At 46.0% G+C, this 17,748-nt stretch overlaps 1 protein-coding gene across 1 annotated transcript in view; it reads left to right on the top strand.

The window, feature by feature from the left end:
* The window catches only part of Rtn4ip1 (reticulon 4 interacting protein 1), a 47,218-nt gene that overhangs the window by 12,982 nt on the left and 16,488 nt on the right, over positions 1-17,748 (top strand). Inside the window, exons 5-6 of the mRNA XM_051164293.1 lie at positions 5,598-5,646; positions 12,983-13,119. Of these exons, the coding sequence (XP_051020250.1) occupies positions 5,598-5,646; positions 12,983-13,119 (186 nt within the window). The remainder of the gene's footprint in view (positions 1-5,597; positions 5,647-12,982; positions 13,120-17,748) is intronic.

Raw genomic sequence — 17,748 nt, 5'->3', positions numbered from 1 at the left:
ACTCATAGAAAATAAACCTCCCATTAGATTCTTTTTCTGCACTTAAATTTTTTAAATTGTGTGTGTGTGTGTGTGTGTGTGTGTGTGTGTGTTGAGGGTGGTAAACAGGTGTCACATTATACATGTAGAGGCCTTAGGACAATTTGCAAAAGTCAGGCCTCTCTTTTACCATGTGGCTTCTGGGGGAGTCACACATAGTGTCCATCTTGGCAACAAACATCTTTACCAGGAGGTCATCTCATAAACTCTTTAGAAATTTTTTTTCGTGTGGGGTAGTGGGTTGGTGCACCCCTTGTACACATGTACAGAGGTCAAAGGGCACCTTTTGTTGAAATGGAGTTTGCCCTTTAGGTTCCATGGGTCAAACTCAGGCTCTCCACCTGCTGAGCCATCTTGGCAGTGTGAGGTAGATTATTTCTGTGGATCCTAGGTTGACATCAAGCCCCTGCTCTTCTCCTCAGGCTCCCGAGGGTTGGGATTGCAGGCCTGCACTGTTATCCCGAGGAATGGAAGGCATTATTAAGCCACAGCAGCTAGTGAGAACTTGGTTCTATGCAGAAATGACTCGGAGCCACAGTTTTCCCGCTAAATCCATAGCAAATGGCAAGAGATTCTCTTTGTCCACAAAAGAGAAATTCCCCAGTGGATTATGAGTCTGCAGATAAAATAGAACCATTTTATTGATGTGTTATTGTAAACGTTATTAAAACTTAGGAATTATTTATTTCTATAATTTTGATTTTTTTATTTTTAGTTTGGAGCCACAGTTGAGGGTGGATAACCAGAGTCAGGGAATGTGACACCATGAGTCGGGAGAGACAGACCACTGTGTCTCTAAGTCAACTTCTCAGCCAGATCTAGTATTGCTGGTGTGATTGGCGGATCTTAGTTTTGCTAAGTTGTATAAAAGCTCTGTGTCTGCAGATACGCCGCCAGGGCTGCTGTGTGAGCCAAAGGCTAACCCTGCCCTAACAGTGGACCTGTCCCTTCACCCGCTTTGAGCATCCTGCTTCTGTCTTTGTTGCCGTCCGTGTTCCTTCCCTCTGTCTGCTTCTGTGTGTGACCCAGGGAGCTAGTCAGGCATGACTGCTCCTAGGGCCTGTCCTACATCAGCCAAGAGTCTGAGTAATCTAGGTAAGAGAACCATTGTTAGCCTGCGTCTGATGGTCTTGATCCATTATGAGTTAAACACAGTCACCTTGGGCGTTTGCCAGAGTGTATCAATAGCTTCGTTTTCATGGGAAACGTGTTTACGTTTCAAATGTCTAATTCATACATGAAGTGTCTTGTAACCTGGGAAATGTCTGTTTAAGTTACAGAGGCTTAGAAGACAAGGACCCAGTCCAGGCTCTCTGGGTCACATTTGGCTTATTTGTTTTATAACTGTATTATTCTCACTTATTCAAAGTTTCTCACCCACTTTAGTAGGGAAACGTAGCATATTAAGTAAGCAGTGTATTGTGCTAGGATAATTCAGCTGCAATTTCACCTGTCTCCGCACTCCCACGTTTAAAGTGGCGCACGAAACTCAAATGTGGTTCATCATTGGCACCATTCTTATTTCTTAAAGATCACTGTCTTCACCCGTAGGAAATGCAGCCAGATTTAACATCATCTTTGTTTCTAAGCCATTAGCATCTAAGAGATGGCATTTTAATCTTGCAGGGAGTCAGGGGCTCCTGTCACAGCTGCGTTAGAAAGTATGAAATGAGGCAGAGCCTAGATCTGCACGTTTGTGGTCCAGTTCTCCTTATGCCAAGATGTAACAGAAACTTGAGGATAACTCCCTCCTGTGTGTGTGTGTGTGTGTGTGTGTGTGTATTCCTGTTGTTGTTTAGAGATGTATTTTATTTTTCCTTATGTGTATATGTGTCTGTGTGAGTGTATGCCACATGTGTGAGAGTACCTGTTGAAGCCAGAAGTCTGATCTGGAACTAGAGTTATGGAAGTTGAAAGCCGCCTGACATGGGTGATGGGAGCTGAACTCTGGAGGAGCAGCAAGCATGTTTAACTCCTGAGCCACCTCTCCAGAGAAGCCACTTGCGCATGAGCATCTTCATGCTTAGTTAGAGAGACTTCAGACATTAGGCAAAAATGTCAGAACAAGTTAGGATTCAGAGTTTAAGAAAGCAAGTATGGTGACGCCTGCCTGTAAGGCTGAGATAGGATCAGGAGTTCAAGACCACCCTCAGGTCCATTGCAAGTTTGAGGCCAGCCAGGACTACCTAATACCCTGTCTCAACAACAAAGAAGAATGCATAGCATTATAATAATTATTCATATTTTCCAGTGTTCCCTAGATTTGCTGCTAGTTCAGTCCTCCGAAACTTCAGCGTAAGCTGTCGACTAGGAAGTGAGGGGCCATGTATTAAAAACCTGGACAATTTTGAATTGCAGTGTTTTTGCAAATTTGTTGTGCTTTTTCTGTATGAACCAGTGGTTCTCTATATAAACTAGTTGTAACCCCTTCGGCCAGCTTCTAGCTCCAAAAAAAATTTAATTACGATTCATAACAGGAGCAAAATTACAGTTAGGAGACAGCAGTGAAAATAATTTTATGATCGGGAGTTCCCACAACACGAGGGATTGTATTAAAGGTTCCAGCCTTAGGAAGGTGGTGAACCACTCACATAAAACAGCAAACAGCACACTTTCTTCGCTGCCGGCTTCAGTTGGATTTACATGTGGGCGTGGCCATTACAACGAGCTAGGTATGAAAACCCTCCCGGAAGAGCACTTAGGGGAAGGTGGCTTGGGAGGGAGGGCGGGCTGGCCGTATTCTTCCCTAGGGTCGAGGTTCTTTATAGAATTCAGGGTTAGGTTAGCCACAGGAACATCAGCTTCTTGATGGCTTTAGAATTTATTTTGCTCGCTGTCCTTTTAGAGATCTACTTTGTTTGAAAAGAGACTAGGCCCTGCTTGACCCTGCACAAAACTAAGGTTTGTGCGGCCAGAAAATTGTGTGTCTTCATTTTCTCCAGCACTTCTTGAGCCTGCTCCTTGGCTTTTTTGTACTTTGAGGGCGCCCTCAGGTGGCAGCATTGGGAACTGACGGTGTGGCCAAGCCCTCCTTTGTGATATAATTTTGCTTTTATTTAGGAAGTGAGGCTGCTTCCGATTAAGGTTATGGGGAAGAGACAAGCTGACAGGAAGGAGGTCAGAGACATGTCTGGCAGTGGGACCCCAGGCAACCATTATATTTGCTCTCCTTTTAGTCCTGTCTTCTCAGAGAGAAACAAGAACTGTATTTCAAGCTTCCCTTTACCAGAGGAAATTTTAATGCAGCCTGTCCAGGAGCCAGCTGGTCCTCTCTGGTCAAGTGTTAGCATTTACTACCCTGCTTGTAGGTAGGGTGCTGTGGAGATGAGTTTAATGCAGTCACACTGACTAGGCACCCAGAATGGTTTGGCCAGCGCGGGATGGGAGAGGAGGTTTCTGTCCTTTAGCGCCTTCCACATTGAACACAAGACGGAAGTAAGCCTGCCTTCTGCAAAGTGTCCCTCCTTTATCTCCATGGCTGGAATGTGTTTGTCCCCCATCCCTTACACAAAAGAACCAAAAAAAAAAAAAAAAAAAAAAAACCAAACAAACAAACAAAAACGCAGACAAACCCACCAGGCACAGAATACTGCTAATGCCAGAGTAGTTCTAAGAGTCATGGCCACTGATCTGCAGCTTCCATAGGGAAACAGTCTTAAGCCTCCAGAAAGGCATTTTCTTAAATAAGTAGCCTCATGACTCAGAAATTACCAGGCCTCGGACAACTCCAAATTTGATCAAATGCCTATTCTTTTCTCTGTCTTAATATACATGAAAAGAAAAGCTTGATGCTACTTAAAGGGGAATTTGACTAATTTAGATAATGAGCAAAAAGTCAGGGTTAAATATTTTGTGGGTAAATTAATTGTTGGATAATCTATATGACGGCTTTTCTTTGTTTGCATGGTTTGGTGTGAGTCAGAGTCTCACTGGGTCACCCAGGCTGGCCTTGAGCTTGCAGTCCTCCTGCCTCAGCCTTCTGAATGCTGAGATTCCAGGGCTGTGCCCCTACCTCAGCAGGGAGGCACTTCCAATGGTCGCTCCCCACTTAGGAAGTACTGAAGCTCTACCCTGGGCTTGAGTTTGCAGGAGTCGGGCGCCTTCAGCGTTGCTGCTGTTCCTCACTGTTGATAGCTTTGTGAGATGAAAACTACTTCTAGAAGGAACATGATTTGCAGGGAGCCTTCTTTTAATTATATTTAACTATATTTCAAAGGGAACAGCTGGCTTGGAAATTACAGTCATAACATATAACAGATGGTAATAATCCGCCTCTGCGGTTTGAGTGAGGCGCAGGACAAATGAACTGGGGCTAAGATTATAGGCAGCGCACACGTTCTAAGGTTCGGTGCACTGCTTGCAGTAGGTGGCCAAATTCTATATTGTCTAGTAGTGAAGACAAAGGGCCCGTAACTAGTAGTTATGTAATGATAGTGGCTGACAAGCAGCAGGCACTCCCATCACTTAGTTTCAGGAGACTGTTATTCATGCAACAGTCTCCCATCATAGTTAATATAGCATCAGATACCAGACAACCTTATGCAGTGTCCATCCACCTCTAATGGGACGAGAGCATCAAACGGCAGTTCAATGCAGTGCTGTAGGCATTTGATACCATGCAGTCCAAGCGCTGTGTGTTTGTGTGTGTGTGTGTGCATGCGTGTGCATGTATACATATGTGTACACATGCATGTGTACACGTACATATATAGAATAAGATGACAACTTTCTGGAGGCTGTTCTGCCCTTCCACTGTGGGCTCTGATGATCTCAGGTGGACATTTCGCATCAAGCACTTGTACCCACTGAGCCATCCTGCCTGTGTGATGCAGTGGATTTTGACTACTGAGTTGCTCTCAGATCCCAGGCTTCTTTGGGAAATGGATGGGGCGTTGGTCTCCTTCTCTTGCCTGTACACACCTAGTCGTGCATTGCTGTTTAGGAAAGTGACAATTTAGATAGACCATCAGGGCGTCTCCCTCTGTTCTCACCTCCACCCCTCTGTCCATGGGCTCCAGTCTAAGTTGTCCCCCACCCCCTGGCCCCCGGCCCCCAAGTCACATGTGGCAGGAAGGCCACTCACCGAGTAGATGAGGTAAGAGCCTGGGGCTCAGGATGCCTGTGCTAACAGGACAGTCACCTGCTTCCACAGGAAGTCATACAGAGGGTGAGTCTGTTTATGACAGTTGACGAGCTCAGGACGTGCCTGAACACAGGGTTACTTCCACCTTGGTAGGAATGCGCTCAGGAATGCAACTTTTCTGAGAATTAGAAAGTTCCCTTCTTACAGAGAAGAGTTGTAACATTAGCCTAGAATAATTGTAGAGCAGAGGTTACAAAGCACCTCCAAACCACCTGCGAAGTAAATTGTTAGTATGCTAGGATTTTGTGTTCTCAGCTAAGTTTGGAAAATGTTTCATTTTAAGTATTTGTGCCTCTTGGTGAAGTCTGTGTCATTCAGTCTTGGGAAGAAGAACTTATTTGCTTTGGGGATTGTTTGTCACCGAGGCAGTCACATCTTTAAAGTCTCACTGGCTGTACTTTCTCTTCTATTGCAGTGCTCTAATCTTGGGTGCCTCAGGTGGAGTTGGTACTTTTGCGATACAGGTAAAAGGAATTTTTAATCTTGTTACTAGGATGATTTTTGGTTATATGAATTTATAAATTCATATATTAGAAATTATTTTTCCTTAAAAGCTGAGTCTAGTGACTGGCTAGTTTTGTACAGTTATCTGGGAAGAGGGAACATTAGTTAAGTAGCTGCCGCCATCCAATTGGCTTGTGAGCATGTTCGGGGGGCGTTTTCCTGACTTATGTTCAGTGTGGGAGTGCCAAGCCCACTGTGCATGGTGCCCCCAGGTGGTCCTGAGTCATATAAAAAGCCGGGCTGAACAAGCCATGGAAGCCACCCAATAAGCAGTGTTCCGCCAAGGCCTCTGCTCCAGTTCCTTCCTGCCTTGAGTTCCTCAGTGACGGGCTATCCTCTGTAAGCTGCAGTACTTTACTCCCCAAACTGATTTTGGTCAGTGTTTTAACACAGTAACAGTAAAATAGGGCATCTATTAGTGCCTTTTAATTTCAGTGACCCGAACAACCATGTTCTAATAATAAAAGGAAGCACTGGCCTTTCCAGTAGTGTAACGTGGAAAAGTTTAAGAAATTAGAACAGTTAAGAAAAATAAAAGAAAGTTGAGTGTGGGGGGCAAAACCCTTTGGGAGGAGGACCGTGGTTGTGGTTTGTAGATGCCTGCCGTTTTGCAGTAAGCAGCATATGCCGAAAGCTGCTGCTATCCTCTAGTCAAAAGTGTTACCGGCTTTTTGTAGAAATTAATAAGCTGATCCTAGATGACATAGGGGAACGCGGTAGCCAGAATGCCATCAAAAAGGCAGGGCACTTTCGAAGTGATCCACATCGTCAATGTAAAGCTAATAAAAATGTCAACTGCCTTTCTCCCCATACATGGCAAGTGTATTCTGAAATGCATATGCAATTGCATGGAAACCCAAGTAGCCACCTTTTTGAAAGAGAATAGAATTAGTTCTAAATATCCAAATCTCAAAGTTAACACTAAGCTCAGCTAAGTAGTGGTATAGTGCCATAAGGTCGATTTCCCCCTCCTTCCCTTCCCCCACCCTTTCCTGCCTCTCTTCCTGTATGCCTCCCTCCTTCCCTCCTTCCTCAGTCTCCTCCCCCCCCCCCGTATGTGTGTGTGTGTGTGTGTGTGTGTTTGTGTAGAGGGAGGGAAGGAGAGAGAGAGAGAGAGAGAGAGAGAGAAAATGGAGGAAGAGAATTAAGTACCCAGAGACAAATCTATACACGTGTGGTCAGCTTTGTTTTTTAATGTGTGTCTGTGTGTCTGTGTGAGACTATGCCGCATGTGCGCAGGTGCCCAGAGAGGGGCAAGAAGAGGGAGTTGGATCCCCTGAAGTTGGAGTGTTACGAGCTGATGACTGGTGAGGATCCCGTGAGAGAGCAGCCAGGGCTCTTAGCAGACAGGCCACGGCTCCAGCGCCATCATTTGGTTCTTAGCAAAGGATGGCCAACTCACTAAGTGGGAGAAAGTGTCCTCAACCTATGATGAGACAACTTGATGTCCACATACAGAAGAAGCGAGCTGGACCCACATGATACACAAGAATAATTCAAGTGGAATCAGACTTAAACATAAGAGCACCAACCATACAACTTGCAGAAGAAAACAGTTATAAATATCCATCAGCTTAGATTTAGCCACAGAATCTTAGATGTGACACTGGAAACATAAACAATAGACCTTAAAAGCAAGTAAGGTGAACTTGATCAAGTTAAAAGTCCTGATACATCAAAGGGGACTATCAATGAATTAAAAAAAGAAAAGCAACCCATATGTCTTAGTTACTTTCCTTGTGGCTGTGACAAATAATGTGAAGAAAGCACCTTAAGAAGAAAAGAAGGTTATGGCTCACAGTCCGTCATGGTGGCAGAATGTGTGGGGCAGCTGGGTATTATACCACAGATGCCGGGCTCAGCCAGGGCACAGAGTGCCATGGTCAGGTGTTACACCACAGATGCCGGGCTCAGCCAGGACACAGAGTGCCACGGTCAGGTGTTACACCACGGATGCAGGCTCAGCCAGGATGCAGAGTGCCAAGGTCAGATGTTACACCACGGATGCTAGGCTCAGCCAGGACGCAGAGTGCCACGGTCAGATGTTACACCATGGATGCCAGGCTCAGCCAGGACGCAGAGTGCCACGGTCAGATGTTACACCATGGATGCCAGGCTCAGCCAGGACGCAGAGTGCCATGGTCAGATGTTACACCATGGATGCCAGGCTCAGCCAGGACGCAGAGTGCCACTGTCAGGTGTTACACCACAGATGCCAGGCTCAGCCAGGACGCAGAGTGCCACGGTCAGATGTTACACCATGGATGCCAGGCTCAGCCAGGACGCAGAGTGCCACTGTCAGGTGTTACACCACAGATGCCAGGCTCAGCCAGGACGCAGAGTGCCACGGTCAGATGTTACACCATGGATGCCAGGCTCAGCCAGGACGCAGAGTGCCACGGTCAGATGTTACACCATGGATGCCAGGCTCAGCCAGGACGCAGAGTGCCACGGTCAGATGTTACACCATGGATGCTAGGCTCAGCCAGGACGCAGAGTGCCACGGTCAGATGTTACACCACAGATGCCAGGCTCAGCCAGGACGCAGAGTGCCACGGTCAGATGTTACACCATGGATGCCAGGCTCAGCCAGGACGCAGAGTGCCACTGTCAGGTGTTACACCACGGATGCCAGGCTCAGCCAGGACGCAGAGTGCCACGGTCAGGTGTTACACTATGGATGCCGGGCTCAGCCAGGATGCAGAATGCCATGGTCAGGTGTTACACCACAGATGTAGGCTCAGCCAGGATGCAGAATGCCATGGTCAGGTGTTACACCACAGATGTAGGCTCAGCCAGGATGCAGAGTGCCACGGTCAGATGTTACACTTATGGATGCCGGGCTCTGCCAGGATGCGGAGTGCCACGGTCAGGTGTTACACCACAGATGCAGGCTCAGCCAGGACGCAGAGTGCCACAGTCAGGTGTTACACCACAGATGCAGGCTCAGCCAGGACGCAGAGTGCCACAGTCAGATGTTACACCACAGATGCCAGGCTCAGCCAAGACGCAGAGTGTCACTGTCAGGTGTTACACCACAGATGCCGGGCTCAGCCAGCTTTCTCTTTTTTTATGCAATTTGGGACCACAGCCCAGGAAATGGTTCCACCCACATTTAAGGTGGGTTTTCCCACCTTGGTTGATCTGATGCAGATGATTCCTCACAGGCAGGCTCCAAGGCTTGTCACCAGGTGATTTTACATCCTGTCAGGCTAGCAATCAATAATAACTATCACACCGTGGGGGCAGGGGTATTTATAAGTTAAGTTATTATTCTGTTAGGGGTTTGGTCTCCATACTACATAAAGAAATCAAACCTGAACAACAAAAAGACAATACCATTTTTAAAACAGAAAAGATGTCAAATGTGGTAAGTGTTTGTATTCCCAGCGCTTGGAAGACTAAGGCAGGAGGGAGGATCTTTTTTGTCGGAGGCCAGTCAAGGCTACATAATGAGATCTGTGTTAAGGAAACAAAACACAATGAAGCACATCATTTTGTACAGTTAATATACACCAAGAAAAAAACATGGGAAAAACTCAAAATAGACTGTTTTTGAAAGAGCATATAGAAATGGCCGGTAAGGTCATGGACGATGCAGAGGGTTCTTCTCAGGAATTGTAACTCAAAACCACAACGAGAAGCTGTTGAGCCTCGTGTGAAGGTCCTCCGGTGTCTTTCCAATGGGAAAGATGAAAAGCCTGTTCTTCACCCAGAAAGCCTGGTGATGTGTGTTATCCTTTGGGCCAGGCCATATCAAGTTCCTATAGCCAGGATGGGGGGTGGCTAGTAATCTAAATGACCCTTACATTATCTGTGTAGCCAAAGGCTCCCCTTAGCTCCTGCAGCCAGCATTGGAGGGACTAGTAGCCCAAATGACCTCTACACTATCTGTATGACCAACACCAGGCCAGACCCTTAGGCTCTTAAGCTTGCACAGGTACCCTAGGTCTCTCTAGCCCCCATCTTCTGCAAAGAAATGACACTGCCCTGAGTTGAGTTCTGATGTAATTAGGCTTCCTTGTGCACCAGGAAACTTTCCCCCCAAATTATACAGGGCTTACTGCACCGGGAATAAACTGCCTGGTGTTAGACTCCCTGAAGTCTGATCCAGGTTGACTTAAGTCAGCCTGCCTTGGGTTTTTATTCTTATGTCTTCTTGTGGTTTATTTCCCTGTATGACAGCTAAAGGGAGCCCCCCAAGACCCAATGTCATGCCTACTAAGGTGGCTGTAATTAAATAAATTAGAAACAAGTAACATATGCTAGCAAGGGCTTAGAGAACCAACACTGGTGGACACCTGCTGCCACTGCTGCACCCATTAAAAGTCACGGCTTCACTCAGTCCGTGACTCTCTGTACCGCTGCGCCGTGCCCCTAGTGCTTCCGGTTTAGTTCTGAGTGATAGTCGCTCAGTTAATTGTAGTTATGAGGATGCAAGTAGTTGGTCTCCTCGGGCACCTGCACACACGGCGCAAACTCACGTAGACACACACGGTTGAACATGAATTTTTAAAAAATCTTTTAAAGTTCTCTGGTGTGAAATGTAACTAAAAAATGTACACGTGATATGTTGGATTAAGGTATAGTTGTTGTGGCTTTTTCTTTTTATTTATTTTTAAGATTTATATATTATTTGCACAGTATTCTCAGCAGGCCTAAGAGAACAAAGGAATAGAACAGTAGCCTGTGATTTAGAAGCAGTGTTTTGTTTGGTTTTGGTTTGTGTTGTATTTTAATGCCACATTTAAAAACTGAGCACAACCAAATTAAGTATGCCTCAGAAATGCATATTTGGATGACAATTTTTAAAAATTTATTTATTTAATTTATTTTGGTTTTTCGAGACAAGGCTTCTCTGTGTTGCCTTGACTGTCCTGGACTCACTTTGTAGACCAGGCTAGCCTCGAACCCACAGAGATCTGCTTACCTCTGCCTCCCAAGTACTGGGATTAAAGGTGTGCACCACCACTGCCTGGCAATTTTATTTAATTTTTAATGCCAGGAATTGATTACTGTAAAAAATCAAGATAAAAGTGACTTAAACAAGAAGCTGTTGGGAGAGGGTGTGTGCTGCACAGGGCACATGGAGAAACCTTTGCGTGGCTACCACCACTGTTCTGTGTCCTTATCTAAGTTGTAAATGCCTTCTAAGGACTTTCCTCACTTCTTTTTTCATGAAGACTTCTTCACTAAACTTTCCAGTCAGTCGCAAAGATAACTAGATCGTGCTGAGTGGGCGAGGAAAGGCTGCACATTAGGAGGGATGCTGAACTGTTTCATCACATGATAGACCTTCCTGAGGCCTTGATGGGGTTTAGAGAAAGCAAAGCCTGGAGGGCTGGCTCAGCATTCTGGAGCACTGGCTGCTCTTCAGAGACGGGTCCCCTGCACCCTCCTGGCAGCTCACAACTGTCCGTGACTCTAGTCTTGGATCCAGTGCCCCTTTTTGGCCTCTGTGGACACCAGGCATGAATGTGGTGTGTACACACACACACACACACACACACACACACACACACACACACACACACGGCAAATACTCATATGCATAGAGCAAATATCAGTCTTTAAAGAAAAGCATGTAATAGGGCCATCTTTTTTCTTTTCCTTCATAATGTCCTGCATGTACTTGGGGGAAAAGTTGGCCAAGATGAGCTTTTCATCTGGATTCCACTCTTCCCATACTCGACTTTGACTCAGGACTTGCTGTTAAAAGCAACAGACTCCTTTTCTGAAGAGGCCCCGTCTACAGACCACAAACACAAAAGACCATTCCTCAGCGGTTCAGTTTCCACAGGCTTTCCGGTTCCGTGAATCCCTGGGAAACGTTTTTGTTGGCTTTGTATACTCATTTGTTTTGAGAGAGGGTCTCATGCATTGTAGGCTGACCTTGAACACTCTACATAGCTGAGAACGACCTCGAGTTTCTCATCTTTTGGCTCCATGTCCCAAAGTGTTGGGATTGCATGTGTGTGTCACTATACTTGGTTTGACCTGTAACTATTGTTTGTTTGTTTTTTGAGATAGGGTTTCTCTGTGAAGCCTTGGCTGTCCTGGACTCACTATGTAGACCAGGCTGATCTCAAACTCACAGCGATCTGCCTGCCTCTGCCTCCTGAGTGCTGGGATTAAAGACATGTGCCACCACACCCAGCTTGACCTGTAACTATTAATACCAAAATTTCTCTATAAATTTTAATTATTTTGCCTGATAATAGGTTGGAAATGGTGGCTCCCTTTTAACTCTAAGAAGATGATATTATAGAAAAGAATATGTCAGGTTTAGAGGGTGATTAAAGATACTTAAAGCAGAATAACATTAGAATTATTTACTCCTTAATTTAAGTCTACTTCAAAATATGTTTCCTGTGTTTTAAAACCAAGAGACTACTTAGGCCTTCTTACACCAAGGGAGAGGACCCAATTGATGTTCTGTAGCGAAAATGTCCTATTTTCTTAATTACCTTGCATCTAATAGCTGATTACTGTGTGTATGTTTCCAGATGTGCATGTGTGTATGTGCATGCATGTGGAGGCCAGAGATTGTCACTGCACTGTGTTTCTTTCATCACTCTATATCTTGGGGTTTTTTTTTCTTTGTTTTTCTCAAGACATGGTTTCTCCGTGTAGCCCTGGTTGTCTTTGAACTCTCTCTGTAGACCAGGCTGGCCTCAAACTCACAGAGTCCATCTTGTGTTTTGAGACAGGGTCTATCACTTGAACCTGGAGCTCACTAATTTTGCTAGGCTAGCTGGCTGCAAAGCTCCCTGTCTCTGCCTCCCCAGCACTGGGACAGTGGGCGTGGGCGTTTGCATGGGCGCTGGGGATCTGAGCTCAGGTCCTTGGAGCAGGCACTGTGCGATGTGGCCATCGCCCCAGCCCAGGTAACCTGCTGCGCTGACTGACTCAACACACCCTGGGGATGCAAATGAAGAGGTGTTGCAGTTTTGTGTTGTGGGTGCTTGTCAGAAGGATAGTCACCTGCAGAGGATGTGTGATATGGTTTCTCTTCTTCCTCTGCCACTTGCCCTTTGCCATTAAATGTGAAGCTTGTAACTTCCATTTTTTTCTAATCCTGGTGGGGCACTGAATAAACTTCAAGGTTGTCTTGCCTAGTGGAGTTTTCTTGGACAACAAGTTTTATGATTTTTACCGTCCTTCCTGCACTTCTTAAGATTAAGACTCAAAGGTTCTCTGGAGATTACTCTGAAATGTGTGCACCTGGGGCCAACCTTTTCTTTTAAAAAATGCATTTTTTCCCACTTTCTCCTCCTCTCCCCGTCCCCATGGCAGGTGATGAAGGCGTGGGGTGCCCATGTGACAGCAGTTTGCTCTCAAGATGCCAGTGAGCTTGTAAGGAAGCTTGGAGCTGATGAAGTCATTGATTACACGTTGGGAAGTGTGGAAGAGCAGTTGAAAACTTTAAAACTGTGAGTAGTGGTGGGGTGCTCCCCTTGGGAAGGAGGGCACAGTGCGGGTGAGTGGGTGGCTCTGAGGGGTTTTGGTAGCCTCGAGTCATGTTGGAATCTTCTAGAAGAGTCTAAAAACATATGTGCCATTTGGGTTCATTTCCACATAGTTTGGAAGTTATTTTGTATATATGGCTTGGTGATTTTAAAGCAGCTTGTTTATAAGACATCTGGAGGCAGCACTGGGGAGTGTGTTCCTTCTGTAGCATCATCACAGGAAACCTCCGGTCACTACTGAACACATGTGCAGTGTTTGGCTCAATAAGAAAAAAGCAGTTTAAGAACAAAGCTGGCAAGGAGCAGTGTGGTGTGTGCAGAACGCCTGAAAGCCAGCCTGTGGCTTGGCCTAAGGTGCCAGGTAGGACAGACTGGGAAAGTCCCGCAAGCCCTGTTGCTCTTGACTGTGTTCTGGCTGATAAACTGAATTCAAGCAACAGCTCACAAGTATTTGGCTACAATTTCAAAGATTTGTCTTTCTATTTTGATATCCGTTTTCTGAAGCCAATTATTTTTTGGCCATACTGACTAGAAGTGTAGTTTTGAAGGTTGAAAGCAAAACATGGTACTCCCCCCTCTGCGGTACTCCCTCCCCTCCGCAGTGCTCCCCTCTGCAGTGCTCCCCCCTCTGCAGTACTCCTCCCTGAGACGCTCCCCCTTGTGATACTCCATCCCCTTAACGGTACTCCCCTCTATAGTGCTCCCCTCTGCGGTGCTCCCAGGAGCAGCAGCCACCAGAGCCTTGTGCATTCTGCCTCTTGTGGAGCTTCAGCTATTACTAGGCACCGTTCTGGACACCTCACACTGGTGAAATAGATATACTTCCTCCTTCATAGAGCTTGCACTCTGTTTGAGAGGTTTCGGTGGCTAGTGCTCCTTCTAGTCAGGTCACTGTTGCAGTGAGGAAAACACCATGACCAAAGCAACTTGGGGAGGAAAGGGTTTGCCTTACACTTCCATGTCACTGTTCTTCACTGGAGGAAGTCAGGACAGGAACTCAAACAACAGGTCAGGAACCTGGAGGCAGGAGCCACGAGGAGTGTTGCTTACTGGCTTCCTCCTCATGGCTTTCTCAGCCTGCTTTCTTATAGAAGCCAGAACCACCAGCCTAGAGGTAGCCCATCCACAATGTGCTGGCCCTCCCACATCACCACTAATTAAGAAAACGCCCTACAGGCCTGCGTATAGCCCAAGCTCAGGTAGGGATTTTCTCAGCTGAGCTTCCCTCTTCTCGGATTATTCCAGCTTGACATAAAACTAATCAACACAACTGACCCCTTGTCAGCCTGACATAACACATCACTGTTAAGCTACAACCTTTCCTTTCTTGTTTGTTCCCAAGATCACATTAATAAAGATACCACAATGTAAAACATTTCACAAACTATTAAAGTCTCACAACCTTACAAATTCAAACACTTTAAAAGTTGTCTCTTTAAAAATAACCAGTCTCTTTGAAAATCTAAAGTTCATGAAACTATCATCAATTGTCCCAGCAAAGCAAAGTTTCACTTCAGTGCCTCTGGTCTCTGGTTAACCACAGCCTGTTCTTCAGCTTCAGCTAACTAGAACCTCGGACTCTCAATTCAAAAAAGCAAATAGTCTTGAGAGTCTTTCAGGGGCTTTCAGACTTCCTGCAGAACATCACAAGCCAGGCCCCCAGGGTCTGCACTGCTCTCAACATTCTTTTCCTCCAAGCTCCTAAAGAACAGCTCACCCAAGCTTTGAACACCCAATGGCTTTTCTCACCTAAAGTTCCAAAGTTCTTTCACAACCCCAGCCCCCACCCCCTAAACAACATGGTCAGGTCTATCACCGCCTGATCCACGCCATGATCCTGGTACCACTTTGTCTTGGGGTTCCATCGCTGTGAGGAAACACCATGAGCAGAGAGACTTGAGGAGGAAAAGGTTTATTTGGGTTAATGTTTCTGCATCACTGTCCATCACTGAGGGAAGTCAGAACAGGAACTCAAAAAGCCAGGAACCTGGAGCTGATGCAGAGGCCATGGAGGGTGTTGCTTACTGGCTTGCCCCTCATGGCTTGCTCAGCCTGCTTACTTATAGAACCCAGGACCACCAGCCGGGGGGCTAGTGTGTGGGGGGGTGGGAAGCACCCAACTGTGAGCTGGGCCCTCCCCATCAATCACTAATTAAGAAAATGCCCCACAGGCTTGCCTACGGCTGATCTTATTGTGGCATTTTTTTCAATTGAGCATCTCTGCTCCCTGATGATAGTAGCTTGTGTCTGTTCAGCATAGTGCTCTGTGTAACACGGAAACAGAGAGAGGGAGAACAATTGACTAGGGAGGAGCTGCTCACAGGTGGGGCAGTGGAAGAATCTGCCTTGAAGAAACATTACTTGCTCAAGGCTTCAGCTCAGCTGGTCTTGTTCTTGGCTGTGTGTCTCCACCTGGAGCTATAATATTTGGTTAATTACTCTCTGTGTGTGTGTGTTTGTGACACATGGGTTCATGGGCCCATGTAAGTGAAGGACAAAAGAAGGTATTGCATATTCCACTCTCGCTCTCCACCTGTTCCTTTGAGGCAGAATCTCTCCCTGAACCTGGGATCCATGTTTTCTTGGCTAGGCTGTAAGCCAGCAAGCACTAGTGTTCTTCCTGCTTCCTGGGGTTTTAGCATGCGTCGGATGCTGGTCTTGCTACATGGTGCTGGGATCCAAGCTCCAGTCCTCATGATCGTGCCGGAAGCACTCTTAACTACCAGGCTATCTGTCAAGCTCCTGCTTTAATTATTGAGGGAATCTAGAAAAGTGGTTGTTCTCATGTGAGGTAAAAGTACATATGAAGCTCCTGCGTGAAGAACAGATCTGATGTGATTGGAAATCAGAGCTGAGCATCTGGAGTGTCAGGGTGTGTGCTTCTGTAGGGTGCGGGGAGGTGGAGACGTGACAGGTCTCCAAGATCTGCCTTCTGCAGAGTGGGGGCTGGAATTGGCCGCCTATTTGTGCTGTTGAGAGGAACAGCATCACACAAAGGCAAAGGCCAACCTGTTCCCCTCTATTGACCTCTAATTGTATACGTGCTTGTAATTCATTTCCGGAGGAGAGCCTAACAGGCATAAGGCCGAAGGACACCTAGTCTGCCACTCAGATCCGTGCGACAGTCCCCTCAGCTTCTCTGGCAAGTGCTTTTGCCTTCTTGGTTGTACTTTTCCAGTAGGGGTTTCACTGGCTTACACATGTGGGCCTTTACCCTTCCTCCTCCCCTCTCCTCCTCTCTCTTCCTCCCTCTCTCGCTTCCTCTTTCCTCTTCTCTCTTCCTTTTCCTTCAACATTGTCTTACTTACCTTTCTGTTGCTGTGAAGAGACACCATGACCGAAGCAACTTATAAATGAAATCATTTAATTACATGGCTGCCTACAGCTTCAGAGAGTGAGTCCAGAGCCATCATGGTGGGAAGCATGGCAACAGGCAGGCATGGCACTGGAGCAGAGCTTACATACTGAGACAACAACCATAGTGGGGGCGGGGGCATGTCCCCTAACTGGGCGTGACAGGGGCTTTTGAAACCACAAAGCTCACACTCAGTGACAGACCTCCAACAAGGCCACACCTCCTAATCCTTCCCAAACAGTTCCACCAACTGGAACCAAACATTCTAATGTGTGAGCTTGTAGGGGCTCCTCAGTCAAACCACCACACGGTTTAGGTGAGGGTGATCATTATAATCCTAACCCCTGCCCAACGGTTGACCTCTGATCTGTCTATAGTAAATTTGTGACGTCATCCAAGTAGCAGCTTTCTTGGTGTTTGAATCTCAGAAATTTTACAGCAAGAAGGAGTTTGAACCTCATTCTGATCCGATCATATTATGGTTGAGAAAGCAGAGGCAGGGCTCTGTGGATGTTTTGTTATCCAAGGTCAGGCCACTCGTCATTGCTGGTATAACTCAGCCTACAGCTAGTCCCGAGCCTTCTTCTCACGTGGTTCCCGTTCTGTAATACAGTTTTAAATTTGCTCCAGATTAAAGAGCCTCTTATTTGTTCCTAATGCATTAAGAATACCATTGAAACTTTTCCTCTGGTGAGGTCACTTGCCTGCCTTCCGTAGCCTTTCATTTTTTTCTTCCTTTAGTTTAGTCCCATGAAAGACTTGGTATCCTTGAAGCTGGCCACAGCTCTTTTAGAAGCATTGATGCTTGGCTTCCTTCAGATGAATTTGCAAGGGGAAAAACCGTCGGGCCCAGGCAGGGGCAATTCACCAGTTAGTTGGTTTATCTAATTTACACATGTGCATATTTCTAAATAGAACTTTGGTTTTGAAATTACTTAAAAGTTTCCATGGATTTCTATCTCTTTTGAGTGTACTATAGTGATTATATTAGTATTAGGTTAGATTGAAAGATTCAGTTGATTTGGTTATTTGTCAGTTCTATGGAGTCTATTCTGACAATTCGTCATGATGAGGCATGTCAGAGTAACACTGGAGGCTGAGAGGCGGTTTTGGTTTTTTTTTTTTTCATGCATTATCCTGATGCTATACATAAAACACACAAAAAGAACATTCCAGAAGGTAAAGAGAATGCATTTCTGACTGTAGAGGGGATAAAAGTAAGTCAATTTTATAGGCAA

The sequence above is a fragment of the Acomys russatus genome, chromosome 21 (genome assembly GCF_903995435.1).
Source record: "Acomys russatus chromosome 21, mAcoRus1.1, whole genome shotgun sequence".
Taxonomy (NCBI): domain Eukaryota; kingdom Metazoa; phylum Chordata; class Mammalia; order Rodentia; family Muridae; genus Acomys; species Acomys russatus.
The sequence above is the reverse complement of the archived record's forward strand: the minus strand, read 5'-3'. Positions and strand labels throughout refer to the sequence as shown.